Here is a 27,360-nt window from a genome sequence, read left to right on the forward strand (position 1 = left end):
AACATCAAAGAGCAGTATTTATGAGTTTTGAAGTCAGAGGAAGAACACTCTATTGTAGAGTTCATTAAAAATAAAAGCAGGTGTTTTCAAGGAGTATTAATAAAGCAAGTTATTTGTCTAATTATTGATGTTTTAAAAAATACAGACTTGCAATACCAAGAATCAAGGTTGTCGCAAATTTGTCAAACTATCTGATAATTCAAAACGTGTTGTAAAGACAGGAAAGTAAGCAGACTGTTATTGCTTAGTTACAAAGTAAATTATAATGAAAAAAGTTTGTTTATAAAATGTTGTACACTAGTTATTTGTTTTTTAACACTATTCCATATAATTCCTATATAACCGCGGTTATTAATTTTTAAAAGTTGTATTCTAAACACATTTTTTAAAATTTATTATAGGCTTTGTAAGTCGTTTTGGCAGAGATGGAAAACAGACCACCACGATTTATTACTAAAAAGACAAAGTAATGAACCAATTAACATTCTAATGTAAACAGAATGTGCACATGTATCCATTCAATAGATCAGAAGTTAGGAAATGCTTTTAAACTGAAGTTGTAATGTACAAGTTGTGGTTTAAATGGCTCTGAGCATAAAAAAAAGATTAGAAACAAATAGGTTTGACATTAGTAGTTGAATGTTTTGCGTATGAAAGGGTATGGAGAATGCGTAGAACAGGGAGGGGTTATCAATTTATGAAACTGGTTTTTATGAATAAAGTTGCATCTAATATTTAATCATTGTCTATAATGCAATATTTAATGGATAAAAAGGCTCAAGACAAATATAACTGTTGTTATAAATAGAATTTCTATAATTTTTTATTAAAACGTTACTTGATGAGATATCAATATTTAAGTAACTTTGCTTGACTGTGGCAAGGATATTTCAGAAACGGTTTAATCAAAACTTAAAAGATAAATTTGAACATGCTGCAAACTGTATGGCTAAAAATCGGGAGCAAGAGTCTTCAGGCAGTCTTTTTCTAAGTACATCAAAGAAAATGTGCACACGTTCATCAGCAAATGTCTTGTTAACTCCAGTTACACCAAATTCATTGTCCAAATTATCAAAAACACAGCATTGATATTGATCAGAAAACTATTGTAAAGTCATATTCGAGCAGTCACAAATGATTATGAAAGAAAGTTATGAGAAAGGTTTAAATCTAGAAGACATACCAGGTTTGCTTACAGTAAACAATGTAAAGCCAAAAGACATAAACAAAACAATATAAGTGTCACAAACATTCATGGTTCAACTCAACCTGTTCAATGATGTTTTTGGTGCCCAAAACATCATTGAACAGGTTGAGTTGATTGAAGTTGGAAAAAATAAAAAAAAGGAATCAAAAGCAGAAGAAAAAGCAAGAAAAAGATAAAGAAAAAGAACAATTTTATAAATGTAAATTAAAAAAAACCCTTTACTGTACAAATCTCATTGCGTTTGCAATGACATTTGTACAGTAAAGTGTTTTAAAAAATGTTCACTCTGCCACAAAATAAAAAAATCAGTATGCAGCAAATTATCTCGCAGAGTTAATCGAATGAAGCCTATAATGATTAATCTAGCAACATCAACCAAAAGTAATGCTAAATATAAAGGCAATTTAAAAGGAAAGCAATAACATCGATAAGGGAAATGTTTTGTGTTGTTTTGAAATGTAACTTACTGATTCCGAAATGAAATTTAGAATTTGTGTTTCAATGTTTGTGTTAACTTTAGAACCTATTAAAAACTACGAACATCTCTACTGTTTGTAAAAAGCTCATTCCGTAAACCTAAAACGAATATTGTAAAAAGTTTATTTGTTTTTATTTGTAGCAACAATGTAGATATCTAAAAGCCAACGAAATGCGAACTTATTTTTAAATCAATGCTTACTCATGCCAAAAGTGTGGTTTTTATTTTTAAATTTAAAATTTTTTCAATTTTAAATTGTTTATATCACATTTATTGAAAATGAAAATTGTCTAACTTGTATTTTTTTAAAAGAGTATTTATATAAAGTCCTAAAACAAAGGATATTATGCGCTTAAGCTCAAATTGTGCTTGAGGAGAACATCAATTATGACTTAGGAGATTTTAAGGTGTTTGTGTTTTTAAGGCGAACCTGCCTGTGTTTTGATTTTAATTTATTTACCTTAACAAAAAAATGCATAAATTTAATATGATAGTGTTAATTTTGATAATGATAGTATGATAAAGTTAATATGATAATATATCATATTAAATATATTTAATATGATAAATAAAAGAATTATTGGTTTTTTAGTTTTATAAAACTTAATCAATAAGATTTTCTCTGAATTAGAACTTTGTTTCTTCTTAAGTATCTTTTTTTAATGCGTTTTTTTTTTGTCGTTTAAAACTTCGCCGTAATTTTTCACTGTAAATACTCCCGCTAATGTTCGTCGGAATTTATATAATAACTTAATTTTTATCGCTTTTATTGAATTTTCTTCTCTTTTTCAAATATTGAATCTTATTATTATAATTCATGTCATATCCTGAGTAAATTATAAAAAGCATATCAATTGAATATTGCCTAGGGTTACCTTTACTTGGTAATTAACCTAAATGGTTTTTAGATAAAAAAATAAACAAAATATAAATAAATAAAAAAATAAACGAAATATAAATAAATAAAAAAAATAAAAGTAATAAAGGGTGAGAGCTAACTACTATAATTTTTGTAATCACCGATTGTGTCAAGGGTTAAACAATGTTATACAAAAAATATTACTATTTTTTGATAAAATTTAAAATATTATGTTTTTACAACTGCTTTACGCTTTTAGCAAAAAAATATTCTAACTTTTAGCCATTAAAAAACAGATAATTTTTTTTCGCTGTTAAAGATTTTCTTAGAAAAGCTTTTATAAAAATAAATTTTTAAAAAAATATATTATTACTGAAACAAGTAAGTTTTGTATAAAAAATTAAAAAAAAAATTAAAAAAACTTAAAAAATTGACTTATTTTTTCAAAAACCACGGTAAGGGCTTCTTTACGGGGAGGGCAAGTCATGACCTAACAAACAAAACAAAACAATACGAAACAAATTCTTTTTATAAAAAAGAACAAAAAATATTGTTTCAAAACAAAACGTCATTTAACAAAACAAATTTTTGTTATTTACAATTACAAAATATATACAAAAACAAAAAAATATAAAAAGAAATATATGTGTTACAATATTTATACAAAAAATACCAAACTGCATTTTCAATTAGAAGATTAACAAACTGCGAAAGTAGTTTTTTTGGGCTTAGTTTTGCGATAGTTGTTTACAGTAAATAACTGAATTTTTTCAGAGTTAAAATTCACAAGCCACTGTAAGCTCCAATACCCAACTGGCAAGAAATAATAGGGTTAATGTTTGCCCAATGCATTGACTCACATTGTCACAATGTTGGCATAATGCATTGGGCCAACACTGAAGTGATCATTGGCGCAAGATCCGACTAATGCTCATTGACCAATACTAAAAACAACGTTTAGCCAATGTTGTAATGATACGTTTATCCAACGCTTGAAATATGTTTATCGAGTATCCGAAAAACCTTATCAACATCAAAATAAAGTAATCTTCGCGGTCACAGGACTGTCTTAGCCAAATCTTTAAAATTGTTTAGTGCATGAAGTGGTTACGTCGCTTAATAGATTGTTCTATGTTACAACATCTAAGAAAAAAAGTAAAAATAAATCCTTATTTGTATTTTTCTATATACTGCTAAAAGTTATATTTTAACTTAATTAATTTAATACACTAATTATTTGATTAAAATATTTTCTAATTATTCTACAATAAATTATACTCAATCTCTTTACTGTTAAATAATATTTTACTAGCTCATTTTCTAAGTTAATTACTTGATTATATATTATTAATATTATATATATATGTATATGTATGTATATATATATATATATATATATATATATATATATATATATATATATATATATATATATATATATATATATATATATATTATTAATATTATATAAATATTTATATTTATATATATATATATATATATACATATATATATTATTAATATTGTATATATATATATATATATATATATATATATATATATATATATATATTTATATATTATCAATATTATATAAATATATATATATATATATACATATATACATATATATATTATTAATATTGTATAATATATATATATATATATATATATATATATATATATTATTAATATTATATATATATATATGTATATATATATATATATATATATATATATATATATATATATATATATATATATATATATATATATATATATATATATGTCGAATGGCGACTTTACTTCCTTGGTTGTATATTTGTATATAATATTTTTTTATGAACAAAACAATAATCACAGTTGTTAAATACCTAGTGGAATTATGATTGGTATGATTTGCTGGCAATAAGAAAAGTTATTTTTAAGTTGCCGATTCCAACCTTTCCACTCGGGCCAGTAAAGCTTAACTGCAGAAATCAGTCTTTTTGAGAAAATTGTTCTCAACAACCTGCGTGTTGTATCTAAAATATTATTTTCTCCGATTTGAGCAAGATTAACCTCGTTAGATTAACCTTGATTAAAATCATTCGATACATTTAACATGACAAACCTTAATTAACCTTTATATCATTTTTTTATTTCTAGTTATTGCTAGTTTTAGAACAATATAGATATAAAAACGGGACTCTAAAAACCAAAACCAAAAAACATTTCAAAACTTCGTTTCATTGCTAATTAAATTTTGTATTTTTCAAATTTTATTTAATTTAAGTTAATCTTTAAGAATATAACACCATTTAATACAAACAACATTAAAATAAGTCTAGTATAAAAATTATGCAAATGACATATTAATAACTTGAAAGTGTTACTTTCTTTCAACGTTTCATCAAATTCGGTTAGTTCTTGTATGCAATCAAGACAAAGGTTTTTGTCTTCAAACAAAGTATCATAATTGTTATGTTGAGGTACTGCATTAGGTATTGCATTTCTGTTTAGAAATACTTTGAAATTTTGTAGCACTATTCCTAAAATTTAATTTAATTAAAATAAAAATTTTTAAAAAACTTCAGAAATAAAATTAAGAATAAAGTTATACTGTCAGATATGGCCACATTTTGACTGTTCTTTTTTCAATCATTTATTAAATACAGGAGTTTTAAACTTGTAGATTTTACGTAAGAATTACATCTACAAGATGCATAACATAAGTGAAAATCAGCAATGTAGCTTTAAAACTTTAACTACAACTTACTAGTGAAAATTATATTTGAAAAATCCGAAAATGGGGTGATTTGGCCAATTAACAAATAAACCTATTTAAAAAACAAAACATTGTAATACATGTTTAAGAAATGAATGAAAGTAGCAAATCACAAAACTAGATTATCAAACAAAGTACAAAAAAATTAATAAGAGCCATAAATTTGCCAACTTTATTCAAGAATCACTCATACAAGATGCACGCTATATGTTAAAATCAGCAATATGGCTTTAAAACTTTAACTTTTATAAATGAAAATCCTTTTTGAAATATCAAAATATTATGTAGTTAGGCCACTTAACAAAAAAACCTAATTTATGTAACATACATGTTTATGAAATTGAAAGAAGTATTTTTCAAATCCTTAAGCTAGATTTTTAAAACATGGTTCAAAATACAAATGAATATACAATTAAAATCAAAAATTCCTAACAAGTTGCAAAGGCATTTTAATTTTTATAATGGTGTCGGGATGTCTTGTGGCCTTTCTGTAAATAATTTTTTTGGAGCCAGAGTTTTTACTGAAGTTAGTCTTATCATAGTTTATTACATTAGAAGGACAATATCCTTGATCAGGTTGTGCAGATTGATGGAAATAAACAACAAAGCTGTTATTCATTTACAGCTGCACGGCTCTTTAAAATGTATTTCACCTATTCTTGCTAAAACTAGGTTGTTGTGCCTTTTCAAAAATCTGTAAGCCTATTATTGCCCAGAGAAGTTTGGCTTTATTTGTGATGGATACACATACACTTTTGTTTGTGATGAAGTGTTTTAACGCAGCCATATCGTAAAGCTCTTCAACCTGGTGAAATGTTTTCTCATCGCTCAATTTTGAATGATGAAAAGCTCTTATTCAGCAGAAATAGCAGTTCAACCACGCGTCTGCATATTTTTGGTCTTACCACATAGATAATTTTTAAGAGTTGATCTGGAAACTGTATTAGTCTCAGAGACCCTTTTATTTATAATGTCAGCAGCAAAGGCCTTCATAGTCTTGTCATACCGAAAACTACAAATAACTCTTAAAAACTGTAAATTGGATCATTACAAGCTTGCTTGGTGGGTAAATTACAGAAGTGAGATCAAATTCAAGATCGGCTGTCTGTTCTAAGCTATTGAAAAGAGAAGATATTTTTTCAAGACAGGAGTATAAAGTTGAGTCATCACCAAACAGATATACTTTTGATGTAAAGATGTCAGGAAGATCATTAATGTAACCGTAAGAAACAAAACCGGATCGAGGTAACAAGTTTTAAGTTAATAATTAACCCTAAACCTAAATCCAGACTCTTACTTTCAAAGAAAAGTGTTTTCTAATCAGTGGAAAATGCATCACAGCAGTTATTAGAGATGTGTAAATCCATGTTCAGATGTTTTCTTTTTTATATTTTTGCTACTCCAAGTAGATTTCTACATTAAAAATAAAAATTCAATTTGTTTGCAGTTTTTATTGTTAAGAAATGGTTTAAAACCGCTATGTTTGATATTTTACACGTACTTAGAGGTCTCCTTTTTCCATAACTTGCTCATAAATTCCTTAATTGTTATTGAAAGCCATTGTAAGATACATTGATTTTATTTAAAAAAATCATGTGGATGCAAGCCTGGGGAAGAAGAAAACTGCTGAAAATGGATTTTAAAACGAAGGTTTATTCGCATGTTTGTACGCATAAGAACCTTTGCTTTAAGTCTCCAATGAAATGTGTAAGTTATGTCGTTTTCTTACGCATAAATCTTTCAATATCTAAAAAAAATCCATGTACTCATGCGATAAAAGACCTAAAGAAGTCCTAGAAGTAGTCTAATTTTGCCACATTTTGAACATGTAAAATAACCTAGCAACGGTATAGATATGCTTAGCAACAACAAAATTAGATTGCAAATAATTAGAACTCTAATTAAAAATAAAATAAAGACATTTTTATAACGAACTTTACAAAAGTGGTTAATAAAATTAGTTTTTAAAGTTTTTTCAATAAGATAAAAAAACAAACATCTAGCATCTAAACGTGTTTATTTCATTGTTAAAATAATCATTTAAATTTTAAACAAACGCTTTTTTTTCAATTGAAAACTGATAAGAATTACGCTCTTTTAAGATTTAAAAAAAATAAAGTTTGTTAATTACCAAACTGAATTTCCACGTTTCAATGTTGTCTTTAGAGAGAGAATTGTCCCCTCTTTGATTAGTTAGTATTGATGCATCAATCCTACAAACAAAGTAAAAAGCTAAATATCAGAGGAATTTTCCTTATTTGGCTACTTGAAACAGTTCTTTCCAGGTGTATTGCAATAGAATATTTGAGAAACATAAATATCATTGTATTTGACTTAAAGGTTGCGTAAAAAATGAAAAAATTTTTAATCATTGTTGCCTCCTGAATATTTCTTACATTTAACTAATGTAATTTATAAGTTTATAATTATCAATCTTAGTAAAAGATAAAATTATAGAATTATAGTGTTACAACGTCCTACCTTTTGAAATATTTCAGGATATAATTGCGTATTATCTGTAATAATAACCAACTTTAAAATCAGCAGCTAGCTTCTTTGCTATCAGCTGAGTATTGTAGTTTAAATCATCATCGTTATTTTAAGTTGCATATCTTACATCATCAATTGCATTAATCCCATCATCAGTTTGATTACCCTCTTCACAAAAAATGGTTACCAGATATTCTGCTCTTTTTTATTTTCTCCATCTAAAAAATTATACTCAAAGCATGAAGGAAATTTTAAAATACTTATTTTTAGTCCCAAGAAAAGAATAAAGTCACCTTTTATATATTTTATATGCATGCATACTTTGTTATTAGTAAATAAAAAAGTTAATGTTTTTGCTTTGATGAATATCTAAACAAATTTCCTCTTCGTAATGACCAGCTAGTGATGTTTGTGAAGTTTTCAATCCCTTTTTTAATGACAGAATGATATCAAAGCAGATAACGAAAACAATATTAGTTCAACATTTTCATCTTGTTTATATCAGATTGAAAATTGTAGTTTTCTGATAGTACATTTTCTTCTAATGATTCGTTATAAAATAATGATTCAGTACAACCAAAGTGTGAAAAAAAACTTGAGAATGTTAACACCTCTATTAAGAGCCAACATCTGAGAAAAATATGCAAAATAGATAATGGCTCTTCAAACAATATTTTATGATATGCTTTTATTGTTTTTTTTGTTTGTTTTAATTATGTTTTTAAAAAATTAAAAAAAAAGAATTTAAATCTAAGTCTAAATGCTCTTAAATTTTTTTCTTTTAAATATAAAAAAATTATTTTTTTACGTATTTAAATATTTAAGTTTTTATCTTTATTAATTTGGAAGTATCTGCATGTTGACATTTGATCAGGGAAAAAATGATAGCTGCTATTGTTGGGACTCAAATTAGGTCCTGTAAAACAGAGGTTTTGGAGTCTATTTTGACTACAACAATTCCAGTATTTTAAATCCACTTACCATTATAAAAAATTTCCACTATGAAGAAGGAAATTTCATCATAATGTGAAATAGGAAACTTAAGACAATGCATTATTTGACTCAGCATAAAGATTTTTTAAACAAGGAAAATCATTTTTAACTTTAACCGAAACAACATCAACGAGGCAGAGTATATTAAAAAGGGCTTGCTCAGATCTATTGTCAGCATTAAAATAAAGACTTTTTTTCTCATTTTGATTTGACACTTTTGTCGTTGCATTATTTGAACCTATTGTTACAGTTTAGAAAATAAATTTTATCAAGCACTCTTGTAAAGTTTTTTTATCAAAATGTATTTTATCCTAATTTTAATTAGAGTACTAATTATTTGCGATATTCTTTAGCCGTCGCTAAGCATATCAACACCGTTGGTAAGGTATTTTTTATGTTCAAAATGTGGCAAAATATGACTACTTCCAGGACTTTTCTAGACTTTTTACCGCTTGAGCAAAAGGATTTTTTTAATGTGTTGGTAGATTTATGTCTAAGGAAACCAAAAAGTTTATAGATTTCATATCATTTTTTGTATCAAATAAATTTATGTCAAGGTAACTTTCAAAAGCAATTAAGGAGATATTAATGCTTAAAATACGTGTAAAGTTTCAAGTTCAGAGGTTTTGAAATTTTTAACCATAGTGAATTTTTATTTTTACCTTAGAAATCTGCCCAAAGTAAGAAGGGAAAAAAAAAAATAATGTGCGTTTCAAACTCACGTTGCTAAAATTGCCCCTCAAAGTAGCGATTGCACTTTATGGACATATAACTTCTAATGTTTGGCTAAAATTCGGGACCAAATATCTCCTCAATAAGTAGGAAATTACTAGATTTGTTAGCCGGAAGATTTCGTACAATTCCGGAATAATAAAATTCTTTCGGAAGGATATTGAGAATCAGGAATTATATTTTTTCGTACCTAATTTTACGAAACAAAAAAATTCGTCGATGTTCATTTCGCAAATGCTACTTACGAAATGTAGCCTTTCGCAAGTTGAATTACGAAATAAAACTATTTTGCTATATACGAAATTACGAAATATTTCGCTAAACGACGTATTGAAGTCTATAAAAAAATTTTGTTGGCCAAACGGATATTATTGTAAAAAATAAAACTTTTTTATACCAAAATGTTTATAGTAAAATTTTATTTTCAGTATTGCAACATATGAACATTTTAAGGTTTAATTTTTAAAAATAATGATAAAAAGCCAAATTTCTTTTGAAACGAAACTCTTTCGAACCGCAACCAGCGAAACAGTTCTTTATAGAAAAAAACTTACGAAACGCGGCGTAATAAATATATTTAATTACGTTTTATGAATCAAAGGCGTAAAAATAACCAAGTAATTAAAATACTAATTTTTTATGTGATGTTAATAAGTTTCAGTTTTAAACTTTTAAAAAAATCAAGACTTTCATAAAATATACTTTTTAGAAAATCATTTAATGAATAAGAATTAAATAAAGAAGACAACTTGAACATACGAATGCAATTGCGTAATCGGGAAACAACGCCTATGTTGAAATCAAAAAAAGACCTAATTTAAATGATAAATGCTAAACCTTAATTATGTAATTAAATGCTTAAAAATAGCTCTCACTCGTTTCCAAATAGAAAAACTTTATGTTAAGTCAGTTTCAATTTTTTTTATTTTTGAGATGCTCTGTTATATGCGCTTTTGCTAATATTACCTCAATAACAACAAGTAAATTAAAAAAAAATTTAAAGACATTCTTTTCAATGATTTTTTCTAAAATGTTTTTCTTTATAAAAAAAAAAAGTCAGGGTGGAAAGGGTATTTATTGCCCCTTGTATCGTTATTGGGACTATAGTCCCGTTATTGGGACTATACAATTGCTGAAAGTTTTAAATCTCTAGCTATTTTGGACAGCAGTAAAAATTTAGTTGCAAGGTTTTGCACAAAAAAAGTAGGCCCGTATAATGCAGCCCTTCCCCGGGTCTTTGTCCCTGGAAACAATTTTAACATAGAAGGTCACCAGGGCTATATAAGCGTTGAAAGTTTTAAAGCAGTAGTAAGTCTGAAAGGTGGTGACAAATTAATTGCAAGATTCAGTAAAAAATGACAACGGCCAAACAACACTTAAAGTTCAATTAAAATTTGTAATGGAATCAAATATTTTACTAAGTTTTTATATATGAGAAGATAAATAGTAAACCTCCATTTCTGCGAAGCCAAAAACAATAAACAACCGAAAGTCGGAAGTAAACTAAAGTCGGTACTTGATTAATATAAATATATATAAACGCTAGCATATGGACATGTTGCGGAGGGAGCGTTTTCCTTTCCCTGAAAACTAACTCAAAGTTGCAGTTTTTTCTATTTAAATTTTTGCTGCGTTAGGCTCCCTTACTTTCTGTTTCAGCACCCCCTCCTCCTTCCTCACTTTCTTAACCTTTCTAGGTCACTGCATATATATATATATATATATATATATATATATATATATATATATATATATATATATATATATATATATATATATATATATATATATGTATGTATATATATATATATATATATATATATATATATATATATATATATATATATATATATATATATATATATATATATATATACAGTATTGGACAAAACATGGTGGACAAACTCAAATTTAGAACAAAAGTTAATCAAAAACTAAAAAGAACTAGTAAAACAATTGTACATATTAATTTTTAAATAGTTTATTATGTTCTTAACAAAATTTAAAACGTTTGAATCATACTAAGAATCACAAAAAAAATTTATAACACATTTTTTTCAACAAACTACATTTTTCCTTGGACAAAACAAGGTGGACAAATCAAAACGAAGCTTTTTTTATAAGATTTCATTGTCTTTATTCAATTTACCGCATTCTTTTGTTTTCACTTTTATCCTAACATTACTCTAAAATAATAAAATAGATTTTGGAACGTCTGGCCAATTATTTTTTCAATTAAACTAAAAATAGATTTAACTCGTGATATATGGAGTAAATTGCAACTTAAAATGGCTTACGACAAATTAGGAAGCGTTTTACGTGAAAATATTATTAATGATTTTAAAAGCGGAAAACGTCAAGCTGAAATTTGTAGAAAATATAATATAGCTAAATCGACTGTAAGCAAAACTGTCAAATCATTTGGATCTCGTGACTGCTATAAAACAAACCATCGTGGCGGACGTCCAAGAAAAACAACACAAAGACTAGATCGAATAATTGTTAAAGAGCTTAAAAAAGATCCATTTATGTCATCCACAAAATTAACCAAAAAACTTGAACTGCAAATCTCTAATCGCACTGTGCGACGAAGAGCTAACGAAGCAAAATTGTTTTCTCGAATGCCTGCCAAGAAACCGCTAACTTCCTTTAAAAATAGAAAGCTAAGACTTGCGTTTGCCAAAGCACACCAAAGTTGGACTGTAGACCAGTGGAAAAACATACTTTTTAGTGATGAATCAAAATATAACCTTTTTGGAAGCGACGGCAAGAAGTGAGTCTGGAGACCAAAGAACACCAGATTCAATACTAAATATACCAAGAAGAGTGTTAAGCATGGAACGTCTGCTATAGTTTGGGGTTGTTTCTCAGCCTAGGAACTGGTCCTATTCACAAAACTAATGGAATTATGGACCGCTTTGTTTACAAAGATATAATGGAAGATGTTATGTTACCACATGCTGAATGGGAGACGCCCCTAAAATGGATTTTTCAACAGGATAATGATCCCAAACATACGTCAAAAGTTGTAAAACAATGGTTCAAGGACAAGAACATCACCATAATGGAGTGGCCTGCACAAAGCCCTGACTTGAATCCCATAGAAAATTTGTGGGAAATAATTGACAATAAGATTGAGCGTGCAAATGTGAAGACCAGTCAGGAATTATTTGAACAAATCGAGAAGGCCTGGCGAGAGATTGATATGAGAATTGTTGACTCATTAATTGCTTCTATGCCCCGACGAATGAAAGAAGTAATTAAAAGTAAAGGAGGTCCTACCAAATATTAAGTTAACTTTTGAAGTTTTTTGAAAAATAATAAGTTAATTTTTGAATTTTTTTGAATTTTCAGTCGATTTTTTGAATGTCCACCTTGTTTTGTCCAAAGAAAAATGTAGTTTGTTAGGGAAAATGTGTTTTAAAACTTTTTTAGTGATTTTTAGTATGATTCAAAACTTTTAAGTTTTGTTAACAACATAATAAACTACATAAAAAATAATATGTTCAATTGTTTTACTAGTTTTTTTTAGTTTTTGATCAACTTTTGTTCTAAATTTGAGTTTGTCCACCATGTTTTGTCCGATACTGTATATATATATATATATATATATATATATATATATATATATATATATATATATACATATATATATATATGTATATATATATATATAATATATATATACATATATATATATATATATATATATATATATGTATATATATATATGTATATATATATATGTATATATATATATATATATATATATATATATATATATAGACATGTAAAAACTATTGAAAAATTATTTAACAACATTATTTTCTTTAAGTAATAAATAATAACATTTTTTTGTATAACAATTTAATGAATGCTTTCGAGTCTATCCTGTAAGCGCACATTCCGAAACGCTCCTTCCGTAAGGAACTGTTTTGCAAGTATTCTTTCGAAATGATTTGTTTCGCAAGTTTCTTTTCGTAAAGGGTTATTACGGAATAAATATATATATATATTTTTTTTTGTACAATGCCTTACAGAAGGTGAACTTGCGCAAGTACAACTTGCGATGACCATTTCCACCATGAGTTGATACATCATCTTAATGACCATTTCCACCATGAGTTGTTACATCATCTACAAAAATGAGATTTTTTGTAACAACAAGCTTAGATAAGAAATAATTTATTTCCTGATACCTTCTTTTTTTATTTTAGTTTTTTTTTAAACAAGGATAAAATTAATAATATGCTTTTAATTGGCTTTTATTTTTTTTTTATTAATATATTACACTGACTGTTTAATTGATTCGGTCAAAGTATCAGGAAATACAATAAATTCTTTGATGTTTTAAATCTGATTAAGCAGATATATTCAGACTAATAAATATATTGACAAACGGTCTTAATCCTTTGTTATTATAGAAAATAAATAATAAAGTAAATATTAATTTTGGTTTTAAGATACACTTTGAACCAATTAATAAATGAAAGTAATAAATTTTCTCATCTTTCAAAAGGTTTTCGTCACTTAAAAAAAACTTGTTCCCAATATTGCTGAACCTAAAAACAGTCAAGAGCAAAGCAAGTATTAAAAAAATAAAAATAACAAAAGAGAAAAAAGTCAAAAGTAGATCAAAATTTAGTTTGCGTTTATCAGATGTCAATCAGTCAAGAAGCAAAAAAGTTGAGGAACATTCTTCAAAATGTTGTTGACACTATAGCACTATATTTGGAAAAGTACATAAATATGGAATTTTTTTATACAACGTTGACAACTAATTGAAGACATAAGTGGATGAAGGTGTTATGTTACACCAATATGGAACTGAGATATCAGGAGTTAAAGTTTTGAACACATATTGTTCTAGATATTTTTACATAGCAAAGATATGTTTATATAATGACACCGCACATTTTTGTGCGGTGTCATTATGTTCATGTGAAAGAGCGTTTCTTAATACCTTTATTTGTGTAAAAAAGTGGAATTTTGTATTTTTGCGACATAACGCCTTCATCCACTTATGTCTTCAATTATGACATTTTTTAATCAGAGTAGCAATAAAGTCGAAATAGCCCAAGTTTTATACTTTCCATCGAAACATCAAAATAAAATTGTTACGTTTGTAGGACAAAAAGTTAAAGCAAAAACTCTTTTGCAAACCAAAATTGCTTTGAATACACATATCTGATTGGAATAACTAAATAAAGTTTCAAGAGATGTTCTTAACAATGATTCTATGCACTTTGTTGAAAATAAATTTTTGGAGAAATATAAAGAAAACTAGGAATGACAACGTTGATTAAATCTAAGAACGAGTGATAACCTATTAAATAAAGCCTAGAATATAACAATCGATCAAATATGTTAAGAAAATACTATGGTGTTTAAAGCTTAAATTAATAACATCAATGAATTAGTATCATTTTTACATGTCCAGTTCATACTCTTAAAATTATTAGTGCGCATGCTGCTAAAGATTGAATTTTTAAAATAAATCTCTATAACTGCATTAAAAAATCTTCACCTTTTCCTCTAATATACATCAGTTTGCATGAGAAAATCTAATGAAAAAACTTTAAATGTAATTACAGGGTTATTACAAAACTCATTAAAAAAGGATGCAGTTCTTTTATTTCATAATTAAGCTCTTTAGGTATACCACGCTATTAATTACACAATAACAAATGTATCCTTTAACCACGAAACTGGTGTTGATGCAAAAGAGTTATTCAACTTGTTCTATTTTTAACTTCTTTGTTTATTGAATTTTATTGGAATAAATTTATTACATTGATTAACAGAGAAATGTCCGGTGCATGCTAAAAGTATATCAATTGATACAGCATTAAAAAAGTGGGCGTTTATCTTACCTATTTAGTATCTTAGGGTTAGATGAATGATAACCATAACTAAATCAAATAAATATAAAAAATAAATAAAATAAACAAAGACTTTCCAACCGAACGAAAACAAAAGTTTATAGAAAGTGTTTGATGAAATAGATAGCAATAGAGTTTTCATTACGCCAGAACAAGGCTTACAATGCACGAGTCTTATAATATTTTAATTGAAATGCAAAAGAGATTCAAACCCAGAGGCGATTTTACGGGGGAAAAAGGAAGGGGGGTGTTTCCCCCCTACCCTCCTCCTAAGAAGGTGATTTTCAAGTTATGGTCGGTTTTTTTACGAATTTAGTCGGCTAGTCGGGTAAATTTTAATTTTTGAGAACTTTTTTTTTTTTTACGAAGCCAGTTGGTTCTTTTTAACGATTCACCCCTTCTTATAAAAATCCATTGGCAGTCTCCGCAAGTGAAAGTAGGGATGGCACTTTTACTTATTTAGATATAAAAAAATCGCGAATTACATTTAAGCGTGTTTTACTTTACATAACTCATATAAAAATATATAATTTACTTAAATTAAAAAGTAATTCGTTTTTTTTTACATTAACTATATAACGTGTTAACTTTATTATTTAAGTTAAGTTTTTTAAATGAGTATCTGTTACTTGTAAAAGTAAAAGTTATTTGCATTTTTTCTTTTACTTGAAACTGTAACCTACTTTAAATGGTAAGTCGACTAAAGTAAATTACTTTAAAAAGAAATTTTGATTATAATTATGCAAAAAATTTACATCGAAATGTAATTTACTTTTTACAAGTAAATAAAGTTATTTAGGAAGTAAACTTACGTAAATATAATATTTATAAGACATAACACTTACTTCACAAAGTAAAATAAAACTACATCATACCAACAAAATACTTTTACGTGAAAAAGTAAATAGTAAGCAATAACAGCCTACATAAAAGTAATTTGAAAAAAATTGTTACTTACTTTTACAAATAAAATAATTTTTTTTCTTTGAAATTTCATGCTTTTCTAAGTAAGTAAGCAAAATGTAAATTATATTATTTACTTTCTCAAAAAACAGTCATTTCACGTTGAATTAACATAAATTTTGAGATAGGTAGCGTATTTAAATACATTGCCTGTTTGAGGGCACATCTGGGTAATACTTCAGGTAATACTCTGATGTATGTGGGCAGTGTTTGTGGTGGGGCATCGGGAAAAGATTTTTTTTTCACGTATATTATTTAGGGTAGTTCTATTATAATTAGGTGCGAATATAGTCAACATGCGGGTATACCAGTAGTGAAGAGACGGGCTCCCTGCCGCATGAGTGTTAATAGGGGCTGTTAAATAATCTTTGAATTTTAATTTCTTTTTTTTGTTGAGCAGAAATAGGTTAGTGGCCATAATGAAACTTTTGCGGATGGAAGGAAGGAAGGGGGATAATTTCTAAGCTATGGGTAATTCATACATGTGCAAACCAAGTCACTGTTCGTTAGAGCACGCTTTTTCCCCAGTTTTTATTCTTTATATTTGCCTTTTCAATCAAGTATTTTGTTATGGTAATATGACGCAATATAACATTTTTGGTATCCGCAAGGACATCGACTGCTAAAACAGTTTTCAAAAAATTATACGTCATTTAAACTATCTGGTATAATTTATATAATTAAAGGAGTGTTTATTATATATAATCTTATCATTGCGTTTTATCACGTTAAATCTATTTAAAAAAAGATGGTAAGGAAAGCTGTTCAATCTTTTATTAAAGGTTGTGGGCACCCTTATAACCTGCTTTTTGTTGCGTTGGTTTCAAACCCGCACAAGGATAATTAAAAGATAAAATCTTATTTAATTAAAGTAGAGATTTAGAATTAACTTTTAATTTTTTTTCAAACTTTAGTTTGACTTTACAAGATGTATGTCGGTTAGCAGTTGTCCCGAAATCTTGCAATTTTTCACTACCTTCCAGACTATCTAGAGCTCTGAAACTTTTAGCATTTTTGTAATTTTAATAAAAGTACATCTCGAAATTGTTTTCAGAGTCAACTAGAAAACTCCATTGTTTTAAATTTATTATTTTTATTTTTACCTTATTTTTTTTTCTAAAATTTTGTTTTTCTTTAAAGTTTAGGTAACTTTTTAGAAAGATTTTTTGCATAATGGTTTTGAAAAGATGATTGGTTTGTTTTAATGTTAATTTGTCGGATGGAAATAGGTTAGTGGCCCTGATTGGTGTGGCTGTGGCGCAGTTGTTAAAGCGCTTGCTTTAGAAGCAGGAGATCAATGTTCAAAACGAACTCTGGGCATATATTCGCGTCACGGTAAAGAAGGAGGCGAGAACTTCCAAGTTAAATGCACTTCCGCGGTGCTCTGTGACAAGACCGTAAAGACTTCTTGGGGCACCTAAATAATAAGATAAATATCAAAATAAAAAAAATAAAAATTTACCGTAAAGGAGCCGGGTATATTTGTAGCTATGCTGCTGCTTTTCGCTTCTCTTATTAAGCGTGGTTGTTGTCAGGGCCGTTCCGAAGAGGTCTCTCATGGGGGAGGGGGGTTTGTATGTGTTTTTTGCCAACTAGAGAGACACACAAAAAAAGTGTTGCCGATATTTGACATTTGCCAACTAATCTTCAAAACTTGACAAATGAAATGCTAAATGTACAAATGTGCTAACTCAAATGCATATATAACAGCGTGGAGGTGGGGGATACCCCCTTCACCCCCCGTTCGGGACGGCCCTGGTCAGCCCAGGTCGTAACAACCACTATAACAAAAATGAAAATTAATTTTATCTGTTTATTAAATAATAGCTACTCATAAAGCAGTTGTTTGGAATGAACTAATTTCAATAAGTCTATTCCAGACAACAATTATTCCTTTATTATTCTATTACCTAACAATTGTTCTAGTTAGTCATTTCTAGAAATAACTTTCATTTTGGTAAGATTGGTTTTTAACAACAGCCATGCTAAACAAGAGAAGCTCAAATACAAAGCTTAGAATAAAATTGCAAAATGCAGAGCCATTTCCAAAGCAAGAACAATAAATCAGACATTCTTTTAAAAAAGACTTTTAAATAACTGATGTAAATAATATCAAGATTAATTAAAAAAAAAATTAAAGTTAAAAAAGTAAAAGTAAAACAAATTAATTTTAAAAAAATTTATAACTTTTCAAAACCACAACAACCGCTTATTTTAACTTATAGAGAACTTAGTAGAATATAGAGAATTCAGTAGAATGGTTCAAAAAACACACTTTCAAATTTAAAATTATATGATCGACTGTGAAGAAAAGTGACTTGATGTTATTTTATCATACAGATGAAATAAAATCAAGTTCTTTTTTTTCAGTAAATTACACATTTAAAATCAAGCTCCAATTCTTATCACATGTTTAAAATTAGGCCCTTTGCAAGCTTTTTGTTTTTGTTTGAAAACTTAACTTTATATAAGGACATGGAGCAAACTCCGAACATTTATATATTCATGTTTATGTAAAGCTTTTCAAAAGTATTGCAATAATCGCAGTCTGTTAACAATAAAACCCTTAAAATGTTAACTTCCCTTGCATGCCATTAGTGTGAGAGCAATGAGTTTATAACATTTAGACATATGCATTTTTTTAACTTTTTATACTAAATTTAAGTTCATTAACAAGTCTCTAATGTCATGCAATAATCTCTTAGTATTCAAAAACTATGACCATATAAATTTTGAGCAACCTCCCCAACTATTTAGGGGGTTTAAAACATTATCTTTAATTATGTCATAAGTTTGTCTGACAATCAAGTTCTGGCCCTCATTCAAAAGTTCAGAGCGAAAGTTAATTTAACTCTTTTTTCGTGAAAAAATAATCAAATTACGTGGACCTAAGGTTTGTCTAAGAATAGCGAAGAATATTAAGTTTTTATAAGTGACTTTAGTCTACAAAATTATTTGTATTTTTCAAACAATATTATAACATTGTTGAAATTATTCTTATTTTTATTATTTTTAACTTGATAATTATCAAATTAATTTTATTTTCAAATTTAATTTCGTCAATGATTTTTTTTAATTTTTTTTTATTGCATAAGGACATCTTTCTAAACTTGCCGTTGCAAGTTATTACTTTTCTTTTGTAAAATATACGACTGGCGGGAGCAAGAAAAGGAAGACAAAAATAGTTTTGTTGCCAAGCCCCTAAATATCCATACATGATAGAGTCATTGTAAACTTATTAGTAAAAATTGATGTGCATGTGTTTTTCTCAAGTTTGAGTTTAATAAGTTTATTTAAATTGACAATTATAGTTTTATATTTTTTGGGAATATATCTAAAAAATATATATGTAGCTGAAATAACAAATTCTCATGTTTTAGTATGTTATTTTAGAAAAAGAGAAGCTTTTTTCTAAAAATAACATACTAAAACGGAAAAAATATTGCATAAATAACAGAAAATCGAATAGTTTTATTTTTTCAACATATAAATAAAATGGATTAAAAAATTTTATCCATGAAAATTTAAATTAAACAAAATACAAGAGTTAATTATAAGTTGATTTAACATGTATTGCGTGGTATTATACCACGTCAAAAGCAACATAAAAAGGTTTCATAATTTGAAAACGCGGCGATTCCTTTTATCACCAAACCAATTAGAATTATTTAATCAACAACATCTTTAACTAGTAACATTATTAATAGTTACGTATAAATGAGGTCTTTTATCGTAATGTTAAAGACCATATTAAACTCATTTAAAGAATTTATGATAACCAATAATAATTTATTCACGTAAAACTAACCAATTAATGAGTAAAACCAATTTTTTATTTTTATTTACCCGGCCTATTATTAATATAATTATGAAAATCAATGATTTTGGTTAATAAATATACTTTTAGTAAATAAAACATACTAAAGTACCGAAATTAAGTATGTTCTTGTTTATATCACATTAGAGTGTTTAGGAAAATGTTAGAACAACTACCTTATTTGGTTTGGGTGTAGACTTTATATAATCATAACCTTTGAATTTTGAATTTTAAACCTGTCAATGTAAATTTAGTGTTAGAAAAAAAAAAAAAAAATTTCTAATCTCTGCCCTCACGTTTGGAGGAGAGTTAAATGTTTTAAAATATTTTTGTATCCAGGCTCCAATCACCACAATTTTTTTTTCTTAATCTACTTATAAATTGTTTTTACAATACAGCTCGGATTTTAGGTATATTACACAGTGGAGTAGAAAAGTATTTTTATTTAGTGGAAATACGTGGCCATGGTGCCTAATTTCTGTTTCTCTGGAATAATAACTTCTCTAAAAAAAAACTTTATAAATATATCTTAGGGCTCCTAAACTTGCGGCTCTAGGTTCAGTTGCTTATGGGACCGTAAGTTTTGCTTATACTGGCCTTGCGGCAGTTAGGCCACTGATATTAGACGCAGATAAAGTTATTTACGTAAAAAGTTCTAAATTTTTCATACCCATATAAACGTACCCTAGTTTTTAAAACCAAGACTTTTAGAGTTTAAGGATATTTTTGAACAGGTGGACTTTTATCGCATCAAAGTGGCAAAAAATCTTTACAAAAAAAGAGCCTCCTCTTGTTACTTTTTAATATAATTTTTAAACTCTGCGAGTTAGTTTTTAATATATATATATATATATATATATATATATATATATATATATATATATATATATATATATATATATATATATATATATATATATATATATATATATATATATATATATATATATATATATATATATATATATATTTCAGTTTGAGGAACTTTATATTATGTAATGTAATTTTCAAAAGTAATTAAATGTAAAACTTTTAAATGTAAAACTAATTTGCTCTTTCATGTGACTCACTTTTACATGTGAAAGTAAATTACTTTTTGATGTAATCTTTTTTTACATAACTTACTTTTCAAAGTAAAAAAACTTACATTATAAAGTTAAAGTTATTTCATAAAAATTAATTACTTAAACGGAAATATAAATTTACATAAAACGTTTAAAATCACTTATGTCGTTTACTTTTTGATAAATATTAACTTACTCGTGTGAGTAAAAAATAAGTAAGTAAAAGATCCATCACTAAGTGAAAGAAATTTCAGTAAACCTAAATTATTAAAAAATGTTAAAATACTTAAGTTAATAAATTATGTTTACAACCTTCTGTGTAAGAGAACGCTTATATTGTTTGGCTACAATTGAAATTGAAAACAAAATAGCTAGAAATGCGAACTATGCCAATGCTTTTAAGAGTATTGCTACCTTAAAAGCAAGAAGTATAAACTTATTTCAATCCATATGTTTAAAAGAGATGACGAAGAACATTTTTGCGCAGAATATTTCTAGCTGTAAACAATAAACATGGATTATAGAAAGCTGTACACCAGAGGCGTAGAAAGAATTTTTAGGTGTTCGAGATAGGTAACTTCCAGACATGGAGCAAACTCCAAACATTTATATGTTTATACTTATGTCAAATAATGAGGGTTTGCAAAAAATTGCGATGATTGGAGGCTGGGAACAAAAAAGCCCTAAAATTTTCGCCCCCTCCCCTGCCCCAAACGTTAGAGCAACAAGTTGATGAAGTATTTTTTGTACTATTCTTAACTAGACTTATATTCATCGATAAATTTTAAGTTTCATGGTATTATCTATAAGCGTTTAAAAATTATTACTATATAAAATGTGTAACCCCCTCAAATTAAGGGGGGTTTAAACTTTATATGGTCATAATTTTTGAACGCTAAAATATTTTTAAACGAAATCTAAAATTTATCGATGAATATAAGTCTAGTTAAGAATAATACAAAAAATACTTCATCGACTTGTTGCTCTCACGTTTGGGGCAGGGGGGGGGCGAAAATTTTGGGGCATTTTTGTTCCCAGCCTCCAATCATCGCATTTTTTTGCAAACACTCATTATTTGACATAAGTATAAACATATAAATGTTTGGAGTTTGCTCCATGTCTGGAAGTTACCTATCTGGAACACCAAAAAATTCTTTCTACGCCTCTGCTGTACACAGTAAACATTTATTAAAAGTTTAAAATAACCAATTTGTAAGTACTATGCATTTTGAAAGGGCAAGGGAAGTCTGAGAAAATCGATTTAAAGAGACTTAAAAAAATTTTTTTGGGGGGAAATTTCCATAACAGTCAGCCCCAAAAATTATAATTCTTAAGCTTCGGAAATTAGAATATGAAAATATTTAATAATAAAATTATCAACCATATTCTATAAGAAAATCTTGCAAAAAAATAAATAATAAAAGGCAAGACTACACACTACAACAAACTTGTTGCATTGTTATGATTTATAAACTTTAAAAATACAATAAAAACAGTGACCCAACTTATGAAAAGTTCTATATTCTGTTTTAAGATACACTTCAAAATAATTCTTTGGATAATTCAAATTTGGTGTATGTCAGCTGAAGGTATAATCAATTTTTTTTTTGTTTTAATTATAATAATTATATATTTTAATTATACTAATTATAAAATATATAGTATTTTATTTGTGCATTTGAACTTAATTTTTGTTTTAGTTAATGAACATTTTTTTGATGCCATTTCTCCATTACATAAAATTTTAAACTTTAACTTGAGCAGTATAAGTTTTTGATGTCAGTATTGTCGTTTTTAACCCACTCTCTACTAATTTCCTACATCGATCTTTATTTTTTTCTCATAAAGTTGCTAGTTCTCACTATCCTGATACCAGATTATCTATATATTAATGCACTTTGTGCTTATTTTATTTTAATTTACATCAGTAATTTTGAAACAATAATATTATGACTAAATTTTTTATATATTTTATATATAATTACTAAAATATAACTGTATTAAATGTTTATATTCTATTTGTATCAAATATAGATCAGTTTTTAAAACAAACAGCTATAGACAGTGAATTTCGTGTTATTGTATTAATAGGTACAAACAGTAGGCAACCCGTAATACGGGTTTTTAGTAAATAAATAATTAATAACAATTTAATTTTTATTTGTTTTCTCTAACAAATTATAAATTTATTAATGTTTTTCTAGTTCCGCTTACATATTTTTTTCTTGGCTTCCTAGTTTAACTAAATTGTAAGCTTCATTAAAGATACAGATTACGGTTAAGTTAAATTCGAACGTGCGAACATTATAGGCGCAAATAACAACAAAATCGTTATGTTAAAATATGACTTGAATTATGTGCATAGATTATCCAAGTCTTATTTTAAAGTTGCGGAAAATTTTTTAGGTAAAGTATCCGGAATAAATTTTCCCTCTTTTAATTTTACTTTTAACTGAGTAGTTTCTAATTCTTTTCAAACTGTTAATTATTTTTCAAAGAGTGATGAGTGAAGCTTAAAAAATAAATAATTACAAAAATTATTCATTAACTTGTATGTTAATATAACTCATTAATAAAACTTGTCAACTTGTATGAAAAGAAATTCTTTAATTCAAGAACGCTATTGCTTTTATATTTTTGAAGTAATTGTTACGCTTTACGTGAATACAAATTTAAGCAAAATCGATAAATGTATTCACATAAAGGTGAGCAATTAGTCTAAAAGCGCTGATTAAAAAGAGTTAATTTTTTATTCAACCTAGCATGAGCTGAAAAAATTATAAACAGATGTTAAAATCATATAAAACAATTGTAAAAAGTATATTTAAACTTGTGTTTCTTTTTATTTTAAAAAATTTATTTGCATGATGTGTAATTAAATGTGTAACAAAAATATATATATACATATAATAAAAACCCTTCATAAAACAAATTTTTCTTTAAAAGCAATTGATTAACATTGAAGGCACTTTTCAAAATCAGTCATATCAGCCGCCATCTACAGGACCGAGGCTATTGTAAAGAAGTCTATTGTAAGATAGCCTATTGTAAAGAAAACCATATTAAAATAATTAAAAATAGTTATTACCGATAGGGACTATGATTAAACATATTTAAAAATTTACGTGATTCCGTATTAGCAGGAAATTATAGAAAAGTAAGTTAGTAAAAATTAAAAAAGAACAAAATAGAAACCGGATTTTTAAAAACTACATAACCCAGAGCATTTTGACAATGCTGTTCAGTTTTGAAACCAAAATCTTTTAATTAAAAGCCAACTCATTTAACTAACCTCATTCAAAGAGGAAAATAATTAATAACACTAAAGATAAAAAAAATTAATATGAGGTTTAAAAATTGTACTGTAGTAATATCAATTATTATCTTGGATTTTAGTGAATGATTAAAAGCAGTTAGTGAAACTACCTGTAATCATTTTTAACGTTAGACACCAACAGGAAGGTAAGCCAAGCTGCCTACAAATACAAAACATTACAACATTAACATCACAACAATAACGCAAAGCATTAGCAAATAGCTTAAGATGTTTGTTAAATATTAACAGACATGTTTTCTATATACTTATAACTAAAAAAGGCCAGAAAACAGACATTAAATATATAAGAGTAAGGGATAGTCCATAAATTATTAAAAGCAAAATATATTTAAAAAAAAGAAGTAGGAGATATTAGGCACTTTTTTTTTAAATTTAAGTTTATGCCAAAAATAAGACAATGTTTTTGATAAAAAAATTTTATTCTAATTGTCAGATATTTTTTTAATTTAATTAATGTTATTTTTTGATCTAATTTGAAGTGCCCATATTACCAAGTGGTGTGGGTAATATGAGCACTTTTGCTACTTTTTTAAAACCTCTGTGTTTTTAATAAAAAATTTCTGGTGTACAAATATCTAAGTGAACCATGAATAGAGATCCCTAAAGTATGATTATTCGCAAAAACTTTGGATCTAGCATAATTATATATGAAAACATTCCAATTTCCACCTTAGATGCTCATCATAATCTACCCTACACTTAGTGTAGGAGAGCAAAAGTTATTTCCAAAAAATAAAATTTTTATGTGTATGTATATATATACATAAATATATATATATATATATATATATATATATATATATATATATATATATATATATATATATATATATGTATATATATATATATACATATATATATATATATATTTATATATATATATATATATATATATATATATATATATATATATATATATATATGTAGTTATGTATATATATATGTATGTATGTGTATATATATATATATATAAATATACATATATATATGTAGTTATGTATATATAAATGTATGTATGTGTATATATATATATATATATATATATATATATATATATATATATATATATATATATATATATATATATATATATATATACACACACATACATACTGTACACAAAAGAAAAAAACAAAATTTTCAAAAAACAAATATATACATATATGCACAAAATATTACATGTCTACATATAATATTTTTTAATTGTAGACATAAAAGTTTTCAGTTATCCCGCCGGACCTTCGACCCTTGTATGAGGAGTGTTGACCTCCCCATCTAAATGATGAGTGGTCAGTCCCCCCATACTGAACCCACCTCTGAAATGACCGACGGGTCAAAGGTCCAGGCTTCTTTGTCCGAAAGACTTTGTAATCTTCATACGTAAGTTCTGAAAATAAAAACTGATATATTTTTTTAAACTGAATTTTAAAATTTTAAATTTAAATGATGGAGCAAAATTATAATTGAAAAATGTATTACTTATAAGGAAGCAAATATTATAGCAATTGAGAACTTATAACTACCGTTTAGTGTTTTATCTAAAAAAAAAACTAGACTTGAATGTTCTTCTTGCTTGCTAAAAGATAAATAAAAACACGTACATAAAACATTTGAAATGAAAATTTACCTTTGCCATTTGACAATTCATCTAGATGGAAAAAAATAGTAAATATATGTAGATTTGAATATTTTTTTTACATATGTACATGTACATATATGTACATAACATAAGTACATTTACATAAGAAAAATTTAAAAAAATAGTTAAAAAAGACTTTATCAAAATATTATTAGTTTATACTAAATTACAAACTAAATTAAGAACAGTAATCTAACTCATCAACTTGCCTTTGAAGGAGAACTAAAAAAAAAAAAAAATAAACAAAATAAAAATTAAAAAAGAAACTTAACCAACAATTTATATATATATATATATATATATATATATATATATATATATATATATATATATTAGTATAAACACTTATCTAATTTTTTCTTACTTCTACACAGTGTTTCACCAACAGTAGTTTTATCAGGAAGAATTCTTCCTGATGAACCTACTGATGGTGAAACACTGTGTAGAAAAAAGAAAAAATTAGATAAGTGTTTTTACCAATTTGTTGCTCTGTTCTTGAGGAACATTGACACACTAACATAATTTATATATACAATATATTCTTGCTTATCAAGCTGTTGCTTCAAATTTAAAATACAAAAAACATTTTTAATTTAATTTAAAAAAAATAGTGAAAAAAGAAAATCTAGATTATAAAATCAAACTAACTTATTACTTCATTGCTATCTTAAAACAATTAGGACGCTATTTTATTGTTTTGAAAGTGTTTTACCTAAGTGAAAAAATACCAAAAGAAAATCATTCAGTTATTGGATAAAGAAGTCGATGAAGCTAAATGAAAATGCTATTTATTGCTTGTTTTTTACTAAATAAAAAACAGAAAAGTAACAAACCCCAAAATAACAAAAATTATTAAAGTACTTTATATAAAAATAGAACAAATGTAGTGATAGTGGATTTAATCCAAAAATAGAAAGAACCTTTAGAAAAAAGCTTACTGCTTTTAAATCTACAAAAATTTCCAGCTTACTCTTTTCTATCTACATTTATCTATAATAAAATATGAATTAATGAGTTACCATTATTTAAAGTTGATCCAGAAGCAACTAAAATAAACTATCAAATAAAAAGTTTATTTATATAATCTTGGCGATAATGTTGAAATAAACAATATTTATTGCTTGAAAAGTTA

General features: G+C 26.5%; 1 protein-coding gene across 1 annotated transcript in view; it reads left to right on the plus strand.

The window, feature by feature from the left end:
- LOC136082684 (fibulin-1-like) overlaps nucleotides 1-27,360 on the plus strand; it is a 65,307-nt gene that overhangs the window by 17,426 nt on the left and 20,521 nt on the right. Inside the window, exon 2 of the mRNA XM_065802102.1 lies at nucleotides 22,787-22,841. Coding sequence (XP_065658174.1) covers nucleotides 22,787-22,841 — 55 coding nt within the window. The remainder of the gene's footprint in view (nucleotides 1-22,786; nucleotides 22,842-27,360) is intronic.

The sequence above is a fragment of the Hydra vulgaris genome, chromosome 07 (assembly GCF_038396675.1).
Source record: "Hydra vulgaris chromosome 07, alternate assembly HydraT2T_AEP".
NCBI lineage: Eukaryota > Metazoa > Cnidaria > Hydrozoa > Anthoathecata > Hydridae > Hydra > Hydra vulgaris.